The sequence below is a fragment of the Delphinus delphis genome, chromosome 1 (assembly GCF_949987515.2).
Source record: "Delphinus delphis chromosome 1, mDelDel1.2, whole genome shotgun sequence".
NCBI lineage: Eukaryota > Metazoa > Chordata > Mammalia > Artiodactyla > Delphinidae > Delphinus > Delphinus delphis.
In genome coordinates this window covers 161,378,938-161,398,937 of record NC_082683.1, presented here as the reverse complement: position 1 = coordinate 161,398,937, position 20,000 = coordinate 161,378,938, and the positions used below count along the sequence as shown (strand labels likewise).

The 20,000-nt window shown below is 39.2% G+C and overlaps 1 protein-coding gene across 1 annotated transcript in view; it reads right to left on the bottom strand.

Moving 5' to 3' along the window:
• LIN9 (lin-9 DREAM MuvB core complex component) overlaps positions 1-20,000 on the bottom strand; it is a 110,662-nt gene extending 90,662 nt beyond the window's left edge. Inside the window, exons 1-4 of the mRNA XM_060010871.1 lie at positions 19,910-20,000; positions 12,864-12,896; positions 11,317-11,411; positions 9,679-9,783 (exon numbers count right to left, since the gene is read on the bottom strand). Coding sequence (XP_059866854.1) covers positions 9,679-9,783; positions 11,317-11,411; positions 12,864-12,896; positions 19,910-19,988 — 312 coding nt within the window. The 5' untranslated portion in view covers positions 19,989-20,000. The remainder of the gene's footprint in view (positions 1-9,678; positions 9,784-11,316; positions 11,412-12,863; positions 12,897-19,909) is intronic.

Below are 20,000 nucleotides of genomic sequence, written 5' to 3'. Positions count from 1 at the left end.
TTTTGGGGATGATACCAAAAGCAAAGGTAACAGAAGCAACAATCAACAAGTGGGACTACATCAAACTAAAAAGCTTCTGCATCGCAAAAGAAACAAAATGAAAAGGCAGCCTACAGAATGAGACAAAATGTTTGCAAATCATATATCTGATAAGAAATTAATACCCAAAGTATGTAAGAAACTCATAGAACTCAACAACAAAAAGACAACCTGATTAAAAAATGGGCAGAGACGCTGAAAGACATTTTTCCAAAGAAGACACAAATGGCTAACAGGTACATGAAAAGGTGCTCAACATCACTAATCATCAGACAAATGCCACAGTGAGATATAACCTCATACCTGTTAGAATGGCTATTATCAAAAAGGCAAGAAATAACAAGTGTTGGAGAGCACGTGGAGAAAAGAGAACCCTGTGAACTGTTGCTGGAAATGTATATCGGTGCAGCCAGTATGCAAAACAGTATGGAGGTTCCTCAAAAAATTAAAAACAGAAGTACCACATAATCCAGCAATTCTAACTCTGGATGTTTATCCAAAGGAAATGAACTATCTCCAAAAGATACATGCAGCCCCATGTTTGTTGCAGTATTATTTACAATAGCCAAGACATGGAAACAACCTATGCATCCACTGACGAATGAAGAAAATGTGGTGTATAAATAAATATATATATATATAAAATATTATTCAGCCATAAAAAAGAAGGAAATCTTGCCATTTGTGACAACATGGATAGGCCTTGAGGACATTATGCTAAGTGAAATAAGTCAGACAGAGAAAGACAAACACCATATAATTTTATTTATATGTGTGACCTAAAAAAAAATTACCTCCCTCCCCACAAAAAACCCAACTCAGTAGATACAGAGAACAGACTGGTGGTTGCCAAAGACAGGGGTAGGGGGGCAAATGAAATGGATAAAGAAAGGTCAAAAGATACAAACTTCCAGTTGTAAAATAAATAAGTCATGAGGATGTAATGTACAGAATGGTGACTATACCATACTGTATACCTGAAAGTTGCTAAGAGAATAAATTTTTAAAGTTCTCATTACAAGAAAAATATTTTTGTAACTATGGTAATGGACGTTAACTACAGTGGACTTACTATGATGATCATTTCACAATATATACAAACACTGAAATCATCATGTATACCTTAATATAATGTTGTCAATTACATTTCATTTTTTAAAAAGCTTAAAAAACACCATCAGAACATCAAAAGAATACAACACAACCAAGTGGAATTCATTCATGTCAAGAATACAAGGATGGGTCAGTATTAGAAAACTATTAATGTAATCTGTCATTATTAATAAATCAAACAATAAAAGTCATATGATCACCTCCACTGATGCTAAAAACACTTGATAAAATTCAATATCCATTAAAAAAAAACACTTAATGGAATATAAAAGTAGACAAAATGACTAAAAAAACATGATATACCAGAAGTTAAATGATACAACTAAAGTAGTACTTGAAGGGAAATTTAATTCATTGGGTAAATGCTTATATTAGAAAAAAGGAAAAATTTCAAATAAATAACTTATCCTTCCACCTTAAGAAACTAGAGAAAGAAGAAAACTCAAAGCAAGCAGAGGAAGAAAATAATAAAAGTTAGAGCATAAATAAAGAAAAAATAGAAAACCAATAGAGAAAAATCAATAAAACCAGAAGTTCCTTGAAAAAAATCAACAAAATTGACAAACCTTTAGCAATACTGACCAAGAAAATAAAAATAGATGAACACTTTCTTAACCTTCAAAACACATTTCTCCCCATTCCAATCGAAAGGTCAGTATTGGACTTCCCTGGTGGCACAGTGGTTAAGAATCCGCCTGCCAATGCAGGGGACAAGGGTTTGAGCCCTGGTCCAGGAAGATCCCACATGCCGTGAAGCAACTAAGCCCATGCGCCACAACGACTGAGCCTGCACTCTAGAGCCCGCGAACCATAACTACTTAGCCCTCGTGCCACAACTTCTGAAGCCTGTGCGCCTAGAGCCCGTGCTCCGCAACAAGAGAAGCCACCGCAATGAGAAGCCCGCACACTGCAAAGAAGAGTAGCCCCCGCTCGCCACCAACTAGAGAAAGCCCGTGTGCAGCAATGAAGACCCAACACAGCCAAAAATAAAATTAATTAATTAATTAATATTTTAAAAAAAGGTCAGTATCATATTCAATGTTAAAATTCTAAAAACATTCTCATTAAAGCGAGGAATATGACAAAGATGTTGATTATACCCCTATTTATTTATTTATTTATTTATTTTTTGCGGTACGCAGGCCTCTCACCGCTGTGGCCTCTCCCGCCGCAGAGCACAGGCCCCGGACGCGCAGGCCCAGCGGCCATGGCTCACGGGCCCAGCCGCTCCGCGGCATGCGGGATCCTCCCAGACCGGGGCACGAACCCATGTCCCCTGCATCGGCAGGTGGACTCCCAACCACTGCACCACCAGGGAAGCCCTATACGCCTATTTTTGACACTGTTTTGATGGAATTAGCCAATTAAACAAAAGGAATAAAATTGTAAAGGAGAAGACAAAATTACCATTATTTTCAGGTGATATGACTCCCCCAGAAAACTCAAGAAAATCAACTATAACCATTAAAAGGAATAAACTAATAAAGTGGGAGAAAACAAAGTTGTTATACAAAAATCTCTATTTAAAAAAAAATCATTATCGACTCAACTGCCCCAGAGCCTGAGGGGAGGGCGGACTCACTGAAGCTGCTGGCTCGGGAGGGGTCCCACCAGCCGAAGCCGCGACAGTCTTTGGGACCCCGGGGCCAGTTGTTTCAACAAGTAACTTAAAGACAAAATGGAAAAACAAGGAGGTTTGTGCCTGAGATCATGTTGATGTGAAACCAGGGATGGCTACGTTGTGCCAGCTCATTCATCCTGGGGTAAGCCAGCTGCCGTGTCATGAGGATACTCAAGCAGCCCTCAGGAGAGATCTATGTGGCAAGGAACTGAGGCCTCCTACCTACACCACGAAATCAAATTATCAATGCCTGAAGGAGACTGACCAGAGGCCCAAGGACACAGGAAATATCAAGGTCATTACACAAACATCAGCCCCACAGAACCCCTAAAGCCCAGATCCTGAAGAAGCAAAAGAGGAGATAAACTGCCTCAAAAGGGATATTGGTTATGTATACTCCCTGCAAGAGTACATCACAGGGCTTGTTTCCACTGATGATGACAAGAGATGCTACAACGGTACTTTAAGTTTTCAATATAATGGAAAATAAATCAAAAAAAAAAAAACCATTATCGGGACTTCCTTGGTGGTGCAGTGTTTAAGAATCCACCTGCCAATGTAGGTGACACAGGTTTGAACCCTGCACCAGGAAGAGCCCACATGCAGCAGAGCAACTATGCCAGTGCACCACAACTACTGAGCCTGCGCTCTAGAGCCTGTGAGCCACAACTATTGAGCCTGAGTGCCACAACTACTGAAACCCACGCACCTAGAGCCCATGCCCAACAACGAGAAGCCACTACAATGAGAAGCCCACACACCGCAACGAGAAGCCCAAACACCACAACGAAGAGTAGCCCCTGCTCGCCGCCACTAGAGAAAGCCCATGAACAACAACAAAGACCCAACACAGCCAAAAATAAATAAATAAATAGATAAATAAATAGATAGATAAATAAATCATTATCTTTTCTATATATCAATGAGAACAAATCAAACAGAAGAAATATCCTGTTTATGACAGCAAAAATAACAAGAACAAAAAGTATTAAACACCTAGGAATATACTTAAGAAAGGTGCAAGATTGACATGGAAAAAAATGTTAAAGTCTACTAAGGGGTACTAAGGCTTGAATAAGTAGAACTACAACCAGTTCTTGGATGGGTAGTACCAATGTTACACGTCATAACCCCAAAATTAATTTATAATATTAGTTCAACATCAATGAAAATCCCAACAGAATTTTTTTCCTAGTCAAGTTGATTCTGAAGTTCATATGGAAAAATAAATGTTCAAGTATACTTGGGAAAATCTTTAAAAAGGATAAGTAATAATGTTATATCAGAAATTAAAACACAATATAAAGTCACATTAAAACAATTTGAAGGACTTCCCTGGTGGCGCAGTGGTTAAGAGTCCTCCTGCCAATGCAGGGGACATGGGTTCAATCCCTGGTCCGGGAAGATCCCACATGCTGTGGGAACAACTAAGCCCGTGCGCCACAACTACTGAGCCTGCGCTCTAGAGCCCACAAGCCAAAACTACTGAGCCCATGTGCCACAACTACTGAAGCCCGTGTGCCCTAGAACCCATGCTCCGCAACGAGAAGCTACCACAATGAGAAGTCCACATGTCGCAATGAAGAATAGCCCCCGCTCACAACTAGTGGAAAGCCCATGCGCAGCAACGAAGACCCAATGTGGCCAAAAAATAAATTAAAAAAAAAAGTTGACACAAGCACATACAGAGACATGCTAGACATAAAGAGATAGAAAGTCTAGAAATAGGGGTTTCCCTGGTGGCTCAGTTGTTAAGGATCTGCCTGCCAATGCAGGGAACGTGGGTTCGATCCCTGGTCCAGGAAGATCCCACATGCCACAGAGCAACTAAGCCCATGCCACAACTACTGAGCCCACGTGCCACAACTACTGAAGCCCTCGTGCTCTAGGGCCCATGTACCACAACTACCAAAGCCTGTGCTCTGCAACAAGCCACCGCAAGGAGAAGCTCACACACCAAAATGAAGAGTAGCCCCCACTAGTAGCCGCAACTAGAAAAAGCCTGCGCGCAGCAACGAAGACCCAACGCAACCATAAAATAACAAACAAACAAACAAAAACTTAAAGAAAAAAAGAAAGTAACTTGGTCTTCCCCATTTGAACTCTTAAAAAAAAAAAGTCTAGAAATAATCCCAAATATATAGAGGAATACAGCTTGTCATGCAGCAGCATTATAAACCAATGTATAAAAGATGGATTGGGGCTTCCCTGGTGGCGCAGTGGTTGAGAGTCCGCCTGCCGATGCAGGGGACATGGGTTCGTGCCCTGGTTGGGGAAGATCCCACATGCCGCGGAGCGGCTGGGCCCGTGAGCCATGGCTGCCGAGCCTGCACGTCTGGAGCCTGTGCTCCACAACGGGAGAGGCCACAACAGTGAGAGGCCCACGTACCGCAAAAAAAAAAAAAAAAAAAGATGGATTGTTCAGTAAATGTTACCCAGGACAAATAAGTAGTCCTCTAGGAAAAAAATTCGGTTGCCGTCTTACCTCATTCTTTACTCCAAAATAAATTCCAGATGGATTGAAGATTTAAACATATTTTTTTAAAAATGAAATAAGAAATATAGAGGGAATTCTAAAACTATAAATGTTAGACTAGGGAAGGTCTTTCTAATCATAAAATCAAAAAGTCATTAAAAGGAAACACAGCTATATTTGACCCTTAGAATTTTTTTCAGTCCTCTATGGTGAAAAATATAGAAACAAAGCACAAGACAAACTACAAACTGTGAAAAAAATTATAACCAGTATGAACAGCCAAAGGGCTAATATTCTTAATATATATAAAATTCTTACAGACTAACAAGAAAATGACCAACAATCTAATAAAAAACGGGAGAAAGAAAAACAGTTTTGAGCTAAGGAAAGAAAGTTTGTAAACATATATGAAAAGTATCTCACTGTCACTCATAGATGACATGCCAACTAAAACAAGTGAGATGCTATTATGAGATTAGCAAAAATCTAGATGTTTAGTTATATACTGAGTTAGGAAGCATTAGGTAAAATAGGCACTGTGATATATTACTGGTTGAAAGTATAAGCCAGTACAATTTCTTTGGAGAATAATTTGGCACTACTTTAAAAACTTTAAATGTGCATATCCTGTGATCCAGCAATTCCACATTTTAGCCATCTGCCCTAGAAAAACACTTGCAAATTTATACAAATATGTTTGGGATGTTCACTACAGCATTGTTTGTAATAATGAAAACTTAGAAACCACTTGAATGCCGATAAAATAAATAAATTATGGTGTAAGATTGACTACTACAAAACAGTAAAAAGAAATGAAATATTGAAGCGTGTCTAACTAAATCAGTCAGCATGGCCAGATCTCAAAAACAGACTTTTGATTTCACTGCAGGGGGCCCGGGTTTGATCCCTGGTCAGGAAACCAAGACCCCTGCAAGTCGCGAGGCAAAAAACCCCAAAAGAACAAACAAACCAAAAAAAACAAACCAAAAACAACACTTTTGAGTGAAAAAATAAAGAATGATGCCTGATACAATATCATGAAAATAATACTACTAATGTAATTTTAAAACTACATACACCAAACAATACCATATATTTTCTATGAATACATATATAAAGGTTTAGAAGTATTAAAAAGATCTAAAAGGATAATCAAACTACAGTGGTTGGTTACCAGTGGAAGAGGGAAGCAGATCTGGAGGGTGGGTGAAGGTCAAAATTAACTTTTTATTTTTTAGTATAAAACTTTACTTAGGAAAAATTGTAGATTTATAGAAAAGTTGCAAAGATAATACAGAGGTTCCACATGCCCTGCATCCAGCTTTCCCTAATGTTAACGTCTTATATAACCACGGTTTGTCAAAACCAAGAAATTAACATTCGTATAATACTATTAACTAAACCACAGACTTTATTTGGATTTCTCCAGTTTTTCCATTAATGTCCTTTTTTTGTCCCAGAATCCAATTCAGGATACCACATTGTACTTAGAAAATTAACTTTTTAATGTAAAAAAAAATTATATGTCATGAGTAATTTAGCATAAATAATAACCAAATTATTATAAAGTATTATTATCAGAAAGAGTGCTATTTTTATTCCTACTGAGTTATTGACCCAAATTCTAAAATAGCATATTGGTGGCTCATTGAATATAAAACTGTATTAAAGATTCCTCTGTTGAGTATGAGGAAATATATTCAATCTGTTAGTGGAAATATAAATTATTACAACTTTTATAAATAGGTTATTAAGTAGTATCTTTCAAAGCTTAAGTGTAAATACCCTTGTAGCAATTACACTTTTAAGGGTTTATTCAACAAATGGAAAATGGACAGTGACTGCTACTGATTTATTTTAAGATGATGAAAATGTCCTAAAATTGGTTGTGGTGATAGTTGCACACCTCTGCGCATATATTAAAACGACTGAATTGTATGCTTTAAATAGGTAAATTGTATGCTATGTTAACTGTATCTCAATAAAGCTACAACAAAAAAGTAGACCACTGAAGACAGGCTGCCTGCCATTTAGTATCGGCTTTCACTTATTAGCTTTGTGATCTTGAACAAGAAACTTCTCTGTGGACTTCCCTGGTGGCGCAGTGGTTAAGAATCCACCTGCCAATGCAGGTGACATGAGTTCGAGCCCTGGCCCGGGAATATCCCACATGCCATGGAGCAACTAAGCCCGTGCGCCACAACTACTGAGCCTGCACTCTAGAGCCCGAGAGCCACAACTACTGAGCCCACGTGCTACAACTACTGAAGCCCACGGGCCAACAGCGCATGCTCTGCCACAACAGAAGCCACCACAGTGAGAAGCCTGTGCACCACAACATAGAGTAGCCCCCGCTCACTGCAACTAGAGAAAGAAAGCCCACGCGTGGCAGCGAAGACCCAGTGCAGCCAAAAATAAATACATTAAAAAAAAAAACAAAAAAAAACCCTTCTCTGTGTCTGTTTTCTCACCTGAAAAATGGGAAATAAGAAAATAGTAACCTAACTCATGGGGGGTTTGAAGATTAAATCAAAGTAATACATATGAAGTGCTTAGAACAGGATCTGGCACATACTAAGTACTGAATAAACGTTGTTTTTTAATAATTTTCCAGCTCTGAATAGTGCTCTTTAAACAAACACACAGATAGAATACACCAGATTTGAGGCTGTGACTAGGAGAGTAAGAGAACAACGCATATCATGTAACTGAAGATTGAAAGAACTAGGCATGTTAAGACTAGAAAAGAGAAAACTCAGAGGATATAAAATTTTTTCACATAGTTAAAGAAGTCTCATATCATGTCTGTCCTACGTTATATTTGTTCTGTATTGCTCACAAGTAGAAAGGCCTTTGTGAAATAGTCCCAGAAGGAATGATATGCGCCTGGGGAGGAGGGCTTTGGATAGACTTAGGGCAGAATGGTTTCATAGTCACAAAGATCAGAGTTTTCTGTATGTTTGAAAATTTTCCTAGTAAATAGTTGGAGGGAAAAAAAAGAACTTAAAAAAAAAATCCACGGGCTTCCCTGGTGGCGCAGTGGTTGAGAGTCCGCCTGCCGATGCAGGGGACACGGGTTCGGGCCCCGGTCTGGGAAGATCCCACATGCCGCGGAGCAGCTGGGCCCGTGAGCCATGGCCGCTGAGCCTGCCCATCCGGAGCCTGTGCTCCACAACGGGAGAGGCCACAACAGTGAGAGGCCCGCATACCGCCTGAACAGCGTTAAAGCATCCAAATTATCCTAATCTAAACAGCGTTAAAAAAATCTAAACAGCGTTAAAGCATCCAAATTATCCTAATAACACAGCTCTTCTAAAATCAATACAAGAAATAGTTGTTGACTATTCTTGTATTCATTCAACCTTGTATCCGACATCTACTGAGCCAAGAAATGCACACTGTGTGTTAGTTTCAACTGGGTCAAATTTTTAAATTGAATTTTAGATGCTTATGCACACTTGTCCTTGATGTTAAAAAGTTCATATATTTTTGTTCATTTTACAGAGAACGAACATATTTTACTATTTTTTTCGTATTTTACTATTTGAAATGATTATAAAGGTATGTAAAAGTTCTTTGGGTTTTTTTTTGTTTTTGTTTTTGTTTTTGGTAAGGGCATATTGCTGGTAATACCTTTAATTAATTTGATGCCAAATCCTTGGTTGAGAAAATTACCTCTACTGTGATACATCCTACTGGAAAATGTTATAACACTTTTGAAAAAAAAATGAATGGGAAGTAGGGAATAACTATATCAAAAATTATACATTGCACAGGAGAAAATTATTGTATTCTTAAGGTTAATATTTCCTTATCTAATTTTCATTCATTGCTTTGATTCTTACATGTCCACTATAATTTTTCTTTAAAAGATGTCAAAAATGAAAAAGGAGATATGATTTCATGCTCTATATTTTCCTCTTTTGGATAAGGGAAGTCTTCAACATACTTCACTCAATGACAAAGTAAAATGAGTTTTCCCCTCTGATTTCCATGCAAACGCCAAGCTGATTCCAATTTGCCAAATCCATTTGCTGAATATCCACTATCTCCATGCTTAAAAAAAGAGTGTGCATGGGAATTCCCTGGCGATCCAGTGGTTAGGACTCCATGCTTCCACTGCAGGGGGCACAAAATCCTGGTTCAATCCCTGGTCGGGGAACTAAAATCCCACATGCCTTGTGGTGCAGCCAAAAACAAAAAAAAGAAGAGTGTGCATCTTTAAGACTGAGGACTGGCTTTCTACACTGGCTTAAAGTCCATCAATAAAATAATGCCCTGTTTTAGGTAATTAAAATAGGAGCTGAGCTGAAGTACTGATTTAAAGAACTTGTTACTCAAAATGTCATACAACAATAAATATAAACTTTATTATACTGAGCGATTGCTCACTTCCTTTCAATGAAACAAAATTTTAGCACACACATACCTGTGGAACCATTGCCACCCTCTGATTTCTTTTAGGTGACCTTGTATTTATTTGTCTGTCATCTTCATCAGAAAAGAGCCGACTTCGTTTCGAATTTCTGAAAGGCTATGATAGAAATTTTTTTATTTAATGAAAAGGCCAAACACCTGCCATTTTTGTTCCAAAACACAATTCTATACTTCGAAAATACAGCTAACTCCGAATTAGCAGCAGTATTGAAGGATGAAGAACGGGTAATAAAAAGCACACAAATAATTTCAGATTTTAGAAAGTAGAAAGATACATATGTAGGTAATTTGTTTAGAAATGAAACACCTAGCTGTTAATTAAAACTAGAACCCAAGTCTTCTTCGTATAGTACACTGGCAGTCTTGAATGTTGAAGATAGGAAAATTAAGCTCTGGAAATTCTAGTTCTCATTATGTTGGTGCTTGGATTAATACCAACCAGTTGGGTGTTTCACCTGATAGGTCTATTGGATAGGGCTGGGTTGGGACAAAGTTACTAGATCACTTTAGAGAGTAAATCTAAATGTATATAATATTATACTAGATCTGCTGTCAAAAACTGTTGACAAATTTCCATTTGCAAATAAAAATACAAGATACCTATAACAGATACTTAATAAGTGCATGCAGAACTAAAAAATTTTAAGCATCCAAAGTACATCACACACTTAAGGATTTATAATATGAAAAATTTTACAGTCCATCCTAGGTTCAGAGGCTTAATAGGGAAGAACAACAGAAATAATATCCCAATAGCACCCACATCATTTTTCAAATCCTTCTCCCACCCTTCAAGACAGTTCCATGCTTACTTAGAACTGAAGCCGGTGCAGCGGGCTAGCAACATATGGGAAGCATCCAACTGGGTCAAGGCTAGAGATATGGACCGGTGAAATTAAACCCACTGAGAGTCTCAACACTGAAGAGCCCTGACAGGAAGTCCCTTCTACCCTGCTCCCCTCCTCTGACCATGGGCAGAGAGGAGGAAGAGAATGATGCTGACAGAAATGCTAACAGCGCGGAGAGTCCTGTACACTCACTGTGGCCAGCTGCCCAGGCTACTGACAGCTACTGTCTAACCTAGCTCCAGGCTTGTTTCATGATTGACCCCTAAAATTTCCTGGCTACCTGGCTGGGCAGGGCAGGAAGAGAGGCCCCGAAAATTGTTAGTCACGCCAATTATATGCTCATCTCTACTTCCCAGCCCTAAATGCATTTATCCTTGACTTACACAAGATTTCAGTACCCTACCACTTATTTATATATCTTTTTGTAGGGACCAGAGCCAGGTACAATCTTTTTATTTTAAAAAAATCTATTAAATTATTAAAAATCTATATTAAAAGTAAGATTTCGGGTTGCTGGAGTTTTTTGGGTTTGCCTACTTAAAGAAACTACAATTACTTAACAATTACTTAACAAATGCTTAATGATGAACAGATTATCACAGGCTATAGATTATTTATCTAGGTATGATCAAATACTGTTCAATGACACTTAATGACACAAATGCTTGGAGTTGGGGAAAACCCTTGGAAAATTTTTGTAGTGCTGTAAGAATGTGCACGTGACAATAATACAGACAATTTAGCTATCATATTCTAAAGAGTAAGAAAAACTAATTCCTTACCATTTCCACAGCAGAGCCTGTATTCCTGCCTTTCCAAACAGGTGTTTTTTGTAAAGAGCTGTACTTTTCATTCCATGTGTTAGATAAGCTTCCCTCTGTAATAAATAATTATTAATGATATTTAAGTTTAGTTCAACGGATTTCATACTATAAACATGGCCTTTTTAATAACAGCAATATATCTGAAATATTTACGAATATGGAAAAAATATACTGACCATAATAATTTTAGTTTATTACAAATAAAAAAAATCTTTTCTGTATTTTTTTGTCAAACTCGCTAAATAATCTGACAAGGCAATGCTACTTCAAAGTATTACATTTTCATATTAAAACATGTGTGGCTTATTTCATTTTGTTTTTCAATAATTCCTCTATTCTTATTTGCCAAGAACTACCTCAGTACAATCTGACTGAAAGCAGGCAAGGAAAAATGCGAAAAGCTCCTTTAACCTTGAATTTAGAACATATTTCTGCTTGTGTAAAACACTTGATATCCAAAAATGAAAACACTTGATATCCAAAAATGAAAATGAAATATCCAAAAATGAAATATGCAGGGGTTTTTCCCTTAATTCAAATAAACGTCTTCAGAGTTGTATGCAACCAGAAAAAATCTGATCAAGTTACCGATTAAGCGTGTTATGAAAATAAAGAAGGCGAGTTTAATGTTTACAAAAAGGATATGTTTATTTAGAGACAGATATAGAAAACTGGAATGAATATACATAAGATAGTTTTATTTCCTTCTAATTACCTGAAAGCATTTTCTAATTTTTGTATAAAAAATTTATATCACTTCTTTAAAAAGAGAAATGGCTTTAATATTGGGAGAAAAAAATTAGTGGAATACTTTTTCAGACATACATTTTAATAAGTACAAAAGGAAAGAGATGGGATGGGGTTGATCCTGCTAGGCAAATAAATTAGGGTAATCCTGAAAGATAAGTGTTCTCAAGCCAGAAGGACTTAATTTGGTAGATCACCAATCCAAAGTATAATACGGTAGCTTTAAAAACTGAAAGTACTAATGAACCTTTGAGAAGATCTACATTGGTTCCAAATTTACTTATCCAGTAGAATCTTGCTCAAGAGGTAAAATCTCAAAATAAATTATATTAAAAGGATAGGTCTAACGTACTTACACAAAGAAACAGCAAGACCAAGGAACATGTCTAACTTTTTCTCAGAAAAAAATACTATCATTCTTTTATTTCAAGAGACTTGCATTACTACTTATAAGACAAGATTCTTAAAAAACAATTATGTAAAAATACAGCTTAGCCCAGTTGTTTAATAAACGATTTAACTCTAGTAAGAAATGTCTGGAACATTTAGTTAGAAAGTTCTTTAATCAATAATTCTAGGGGGAGAAAACCAAGGGCAGATTCCCCATATGAACTTATTATCACCAGTGAAAACCAATATTTAAAAGCTATAATGAATCATAACTTAGAAAGAAAAGAGAAATACTATATCCAAATAAATTTAATGAAATAAATTCCTAGTTTGTGTCATACCTAAAAGAATCATGCTATGATTCTTACCTTTTAAACTGACAAGGGCTTTCGCTGAAGAGCCTACAATGAAAACAAATCAGTATTACTTCATAATCAAAGTAAGAGAAAAAGAACTTGGTTTAGGGTTAAAAGTGATCCATTTAGTTTTAGTAATGTTGAAGTGACAGTGGAATGTGCAATTAGAAATAACTAGTAGGGCTTCCCTGGTGGCACAGTGGTTGAGAATCCACCTGGCAATGTAGGGGACATGGGTTCGAGCCCTGGTCCGGGAAGATCCCACATGCCACGGAGCAACTAAGCCCGTGCGTCACAACTACTGAGCCTGTGCTCTAGAGCCCGCGAGCCACAACTACTGAGCCCACGTGCTGCAACTACTGAAGCCCACGTGCCTAGAGCCCGTGCTCCGCAACAAGAGAAGCCACCACAATGAGAAGCCTGCACACTGCAATGAAGAGTAGCCCCCGCTCGCCGCAATTAGAGAAAGCCCGTGCACAGCAACAAAGACCCAACACAGCCAAAAATAAATTAATTAAAATAAATAAATTTATTTAAAAAAAAAAAGAAATAACTAGTAGACAATTCAAGCTATTGACCAAAACTCAGACAATGTAAGGAAGAACTGGAGATATTTGGGAGTCTTGTTTGAAGCTGTGAGAACTGGAAACCTTCCCAAGACAGAAAAATGTAGAAAGAGAGGTAAGAGGAAGAGTAGGGACAAAAGTGATTTGGGATCCTCATCCAGAAGTGTGCTGGAGAAGGAAAAGAGAAAGGGAATTGACATTTATTGAGGCAAAGATCAGAAGTGGTAATAGAGTGGAGAAAACAGAAAATGGAAATGATCCAGGGACTGTCATAGCAGACAATAAGTCCCCTGGAAGTCTAGAATGCAGGTATGTGCAACACTTAAAGATCCAAGCTGGATTAGGGAGCCGGAGGGGTTCACTGACTAAAACATCAGTGCATATTAGAATAACCAGGAAGCTCCCCATACATGCAGAAACTGTGCGATTAATAAAGGCCCTCAGGGAATTCTGTTGCAGGTACCCCTCAGGCCCATTTCGAGAAACACTGGGCTACAGGTTCTGATGTAAATAAAGGATAGGATCTATAGGTGAGGGGAAGTAGGAGAACTGATAGGGAAAGAAGTTTTTATGAGAGAGGGGGAGCACTAAATTGAAAATCTCAGAATTGCATAGGTATATTGCAAAGAAGTTCAAGTCATTTGAAAAATAATAAAGTATGATCTCTCTCACTTACATGTGACACCTTAAAAAAAGCAATAAAAGGGAATTCCCTGGCAGTCCAGTGGTTAGAACTCCACACTTTCACTGCCAAGGGCCTGGGTTCAATCCCTGGTCGGGAACTAAGATCCCACAAGCTGCGTGGCATGGCCAAAAAATAATAATAATAATAAATTTTTTTAAATTAAAAAAACAAAAAACCCCCACCAAACTCACAGATACAGAGAACAAATTGGTGGTTGTCAGAGGCAGGGGGTGGGGGACAGGCAAAATAGGTGAAAGGGGTCAAAAGGTACAAACTTCCAGTTATAAGATAAATAAATTCTGGGGATGTAATGTAAAGCATGATAACTATAGTTAACAATACTGTATTATATATTTGAAAGTTGCTGAAAGAATAGATCTTAAAAGTTTTCATCACAAGAAAACAAAACAAAATTGTAACTGTGTGGTGATTAGTAGTTAGTAAGTAACTAAACTTACTGTGGCAATTGTTTTGCAACATATACAAATATCAAATCATTGTGCTGTACACCTAAAACTAATACAATGTTATATGTTAATTATATCTCAATAAAAGAAAATAAACTAACAGGGGAAAAAACCTTTCTATGCTTCAAAATAGAAATTATTCACATAATTACTAATGAGCAAAATCTCCCTCTTTAAATTTAAAAAACTGTTTATAACACCTTTTTTTTCTTTTACCATAGTCAAATTATTATTTATCATTCCTCATTTTTAAATTTGTTTTATTTTAGAACCAGCTATTTCTCATCTCAGTTACTCTGACATCCGTTTATGTTTAAAAAAATATAATCTAAGACCAGGCAGTAGTGATGTTATTTGAAAGGTTAGCCTTTTACTTACATTGAGAAAAAACAGATTTGTAAGTGGCTTGTTAAAAATGTCTGTCAACATCTGTAAGGAGCCAGTCCAGTATGACATTACACAAAACACAAAAATAAATAAATAAAAGATGATCTCAGGGAATAAAGTAAGATAGAAGAACATGAACTAAGTACAAAAATCAGAGACGACAGATTAATTCTCCTTGGTTTTTAACAAAAGCAGCAATGATTTACAACTCACATAAATGGACAACAGGCGTTAAACGAGAAGAAACAGATAAAGTATCATGGTTCTGGCTATGAAACATTTTTATGTATCTCAGATCTCTAAACCTCAACTGACTTCTCTGCAAGGCAGTATGAGAGGCTTGTCAGACAACCCACCAACATCAAAGCCACTCTTGCTTTCCCCCTACTCTCCTGCCTAGATGTGGAGAATGGTTAACAGGACACGTTAACAGCTTCTGTATGGCAAAGTGAAGTTTAATGACCAAAGGCAGTAAAGTTGTAGGGGGAAAAGTGGGGGAGAGAGCCCATAAAGCCTTGCTAAGAAGCCTCAAAAAATACAACACAACTGGGAAAGCAGCAGTAGTAGACAGGGCACGACGTGTCAGTGTAGCTACCAAGAAAAACATGGTTCATTTGAGAAAAAGTGGTAATCATTCATTCATTCATTCAGTGAATATGTGTAGAGTGCTGCCTGCATCCTGGCCCCTGCTCTAGTCACTGAGGGTATGGACAGCACGCAAAACAGACAAAGTCCATGCTCCTGATGCTCTTTACATTCTAGCGAGGGGGAAACAGACAAACAGACACACACACACACACACACACACACACACACACACACACACACACACACACACACACACACACACACACACCCCCCCCACGGGACAATAAGCACTACCGGAAAAAAAATAAAGCAGGATAATAAGGATAGGGAATGTGGGGTGGGAGTTGGTGGAGGGAAGACTATTTCTCTATAAGGTGCTCATGATTAGCTTCTCTGAAACGTGATATTTGAGCAGAGATCTGAAGGAAGAGGTGTGAGTTGTAAGGATATTCATTCCAGCTCCAAGAAGGCAGGGACTGTATCTTGCAGACTCTGACCTACCACCTTTAACCTTCTTCCCTTCTTGAGAGATAGTATATAGCATAGTGGTTAAGAACACAGATGGAGACTAGCTGTGTTTGACTCTTGGCTCTGCCACTGTCTTACTGTGTTATCTTAAGCAAGTTACTTAACCTCTCTGTGCTACTTATTCTTCTTTTGTAAAATGGGGATTAAATGAGTTAGTATATGTAAAAGTGCTTAGAGAAAAATGCACATAGTACAGGACTAATTTTTAGACCATGCTTATTGTTTGTATTACTTTGATCAATCAAAAAAAAAAGATTAGGTTAAGAACATGTATTTTACAGGCAGGTGAATTCAATTAAGTTAGACTCCTGCTTTAACTGGGTATGTTCATTCATTCTACATATATTCACTGAATACCTACCACAGCACTATTCTAGGGACTGGGGTTAACTGAAGGAAAAGCTAGACAAGGCCTCTGTTCTCAGGGAAGTTTACACTGTAGTGGGAGGAGACATACAATAAACAAGTATATAAAATGACAGCTACACTGGTGGCAGCTGCTGTAAAGGAAATAACCAAGGGATCACAGCGTGGGGAGTAACTAACTTTACACAGGGTGGGTAGGGAAGGCTTCTCTGAGGAGGTAACATGTGAAAAGGTCTAGCCATGAGAGGACAGGCGGGCAAAGCAATGAGTCAGGCTGGTAGAAACAGCAGGTAAAAAAGTCCCGAGGTAGAACATTTAGAATATTCTAGGAAGGGTGAGGGCATTATGTTTGGGAAGTCACTGGCAAGAGAAGGGTGGTTATGAAAGAAAGAACAGAGAAGTAAGCCAGCTGTCATGCATGGAACTGGAACGCAAGCATGAAGAAAAACAGAAATGGCACCTTCTCTGGTGGGACTTCTAACCAAAGCTAACCAAACAATCACAGTAACAAACATAAAGCTGCAACTGTGACAGCTGCCACTAAGAAATTACACAGTGGTAATTGTGTAAGAAATTACACAGTGGTGTGAAAAGATTTAATAAGAAGATGTATTATTTGTCAGGGAGGACAGACGCTTAAAATGGGATCTAAAGGATAAGCAGCACTTAACTGGAAGTGAGAGGAAGGAAGAGCATTCCAGGTAGACAGAACAGCATGTGCAAAAAAGAAAGCCTAGTGAGTATAGGGAATGAAAAAGGTCCAATTTAGTTCAAAGGGATAGAATGAGAGGAAGAGTGGTACAAAATGTAGCTGGAGAGGTGGGGAATGGCCAGACCACAAAGGGTCTTGTAGTTAGTAAAGTGTTTTCAGCAATAGGATGACATAACATACATTCTGAAAGGATCACTCTGGCTGTGTGTAGGTTGGGGGGGAGGGTTTGGGTGGTGGATTGATGGGAGGCTGAAGCGATTAATGCAGAAGAGATGGTGACAGCTTGGACCAGGATGAAGGTGAGAAGTAGGTAAAACCGAGAGACATTTAGAAGGTAAAAGTTACAAGATTCAGTAAAGGCTTAATTATGGGAAGTGTGGAAGACAACCTCAATCTAGGTTTTAGATGACTGCACAGAGGAGCCATTCATTACGACCGGAACCACTGGAAGTATCTCTGTACTGCAGTAGGATTATGAGGTAGATCTTGAACCCATAAAGTCTGAGGGGCCTCTGAGGCATCTGAGAGAAGATGTGAAATGGGCAAGAGATACTAGACACAGAAGCCCAGAGGAAAGATCTGGGCTGAAGATAGCCTCAGCTACCTCATTAGTAAGAGTACTTACCTCAACTGGAATGAGGATTAAATGAGCAAATGTATACAGTATGCTTTGCACAGCACCTGGTTCATAGTTAGTACTAAATAGATAGTAGCTTTTATTATTGTTAATGTTATACTGACTATTGGATAACTTACAAACTAGTCCCCTTGACTAAAACTGGCAAAGAGACATATCGCTACTTCTAGTATCAAACTGAAATCACTTCTGCTGCAGTTTCATTAACCATGCCTCTTACCCTACATTCAATTCCATATAAATTAAGCGTTCATATATACCTGATTTATGGCACTGTGTGACAAACCAGGTAAAGCAATCCCTGCTTTCAACCAGCTGTGGTCAAGCTAAACAAGACATATATCGCACAAGCTAAGGTGCACGCCCACACACACCCTAGTGTACCAGAGATGTCACAAAGCAATATAAGTGATTATCTTATATAGCTTGAGAGTGTAGTTGTAATTTGAACCCTAGTATGAGTCCCAAGTGTCTGCAAAGAACCAGAGTAAATCCTCAATAAAAGTTTAATGATAGTGAGCAAATATTCTAAATGACAGTTATCTAGTGGGTGGGACTTCCAAGTGGTGATAAAATATCTTTACGACAAAGAGATCAAGGACTTCCAGATGACGAGCACACTGTGTTTAGCAGGCCCACCTTTATTTAGAAGCATCCTAAATCACGATCGACTGTATTCTCCAAATAAGAAACAATAAAATTCATTGGTGGTCTACGGCTATGCCTTATCCAATACAGTAGCCGCTAGACACACATGACTATTTAAACTTAAATTAACAAAAATCAAACGAAATTTAAGTCATTCTAGCCACATCTTAAGAGTTCCATAGCCACATATGGTTAAGTGGCTACCCTACTGGACATCGCAAAACACAACATTTCCATCACTGAGAAAGTTCTACTGGAATTCCGCGCTGGTCTAGAGCAAATTTAAAACACAAACTCTCTTAATACAACTTTTCACCAGTCTGGCAACTTGAACTTTCAACCTTACAGCACATTAAGAATATACGACCCCACAAGGAAAACAGAATTGGCTGTGTTCAGTTCTCACTTTAAAAGTGTCTTGCACAGATAAATTTAACAGTTGTTTCTATTACACTAAAAACTCTCACAAATGATATATATACATAAACCGAATAGTGAGTGTGCATCAGGACCCATCTGTAATTAACTGAAAGATGTGCCTTTATCTTTTATACTTTATATCAATACAATATTGTAAATTACAAAATTAAGTTCTATTGTGCTTAAACTACAGAATTAGTGCTTTTACTTACTAAACACAAGTGAGCATCCACGTCTGAGGTGGCAGAATGAGTAAACGTGGTTAAAGGAGGCAATGCACAGGGTGGGTGTCAGGAAGAGTACTGAATATGCCTGTGGTGATGGTCACATCCATGCGTAAAGGTACCCCCGTGATTCCTAAGACACATACGCAGAGAAGAAAGTCTGCGGGATGGGGGCTGCCTGAACACTTGTGTACCCAGTCTGGATTATCTCTGGAAAGGTCCACAGCCACCTGTGGTCCCAGGGGAAGGGGTCAGCCCTTTGACACGGAAATGCTTCCAGGGGTGGACACACCGGAGGAGGGAGGGGAGGGCAGTGATGATCATAAGTGCCTACAGCGGCAGGAACTGTCACAGGACAGGATCAGAGGCCGGGACAAGAAAGAGAGCTGTGACCACCCCCTCCCCAGCCCGAGCCCTTCCCGGCCCCCAAAAGCGAGTTACATAACCCCGCCAGGCGTCTCTCCGCGCCGGGCGAGCGGTGCAGGCGGGGAGGACAGCCCCCGCGGCCGGCGGTCGCTCTTCCCCCACCGCGGCCGGGGGCCCGAACCGGGCCAGGAGAGCAGCCACCGCCTCCGCCCCGCCCGGGTTGGGCCCCCGGGCTTTCGGTTTCCGGCCCTGGCTCTCACACAACCCCACAAACCAATACACAGACACCATAACAAAGGCGGCGACGCGGCGGCAACACCGGGGTGGAAGGACTAGGGGACCACAGCGGGGCTGGCAGTCAGCCCACTTGCCCGGCAGAGGGCACGGCCGCCCGTCCCGGCCGGATGCAACCCGGGGGCAGGCGGACGGCGGGAAGAGTGGGGGTGCTTTGAGGTGCTACTCACTCTCGTCAGGCAACTGGTCGAGCTCCGCCATCTTGAACGAGCCGCGCCGCTTTTTCAAAGGCTGCCCGCCGCGGTGCATTGTGGGGCGGAG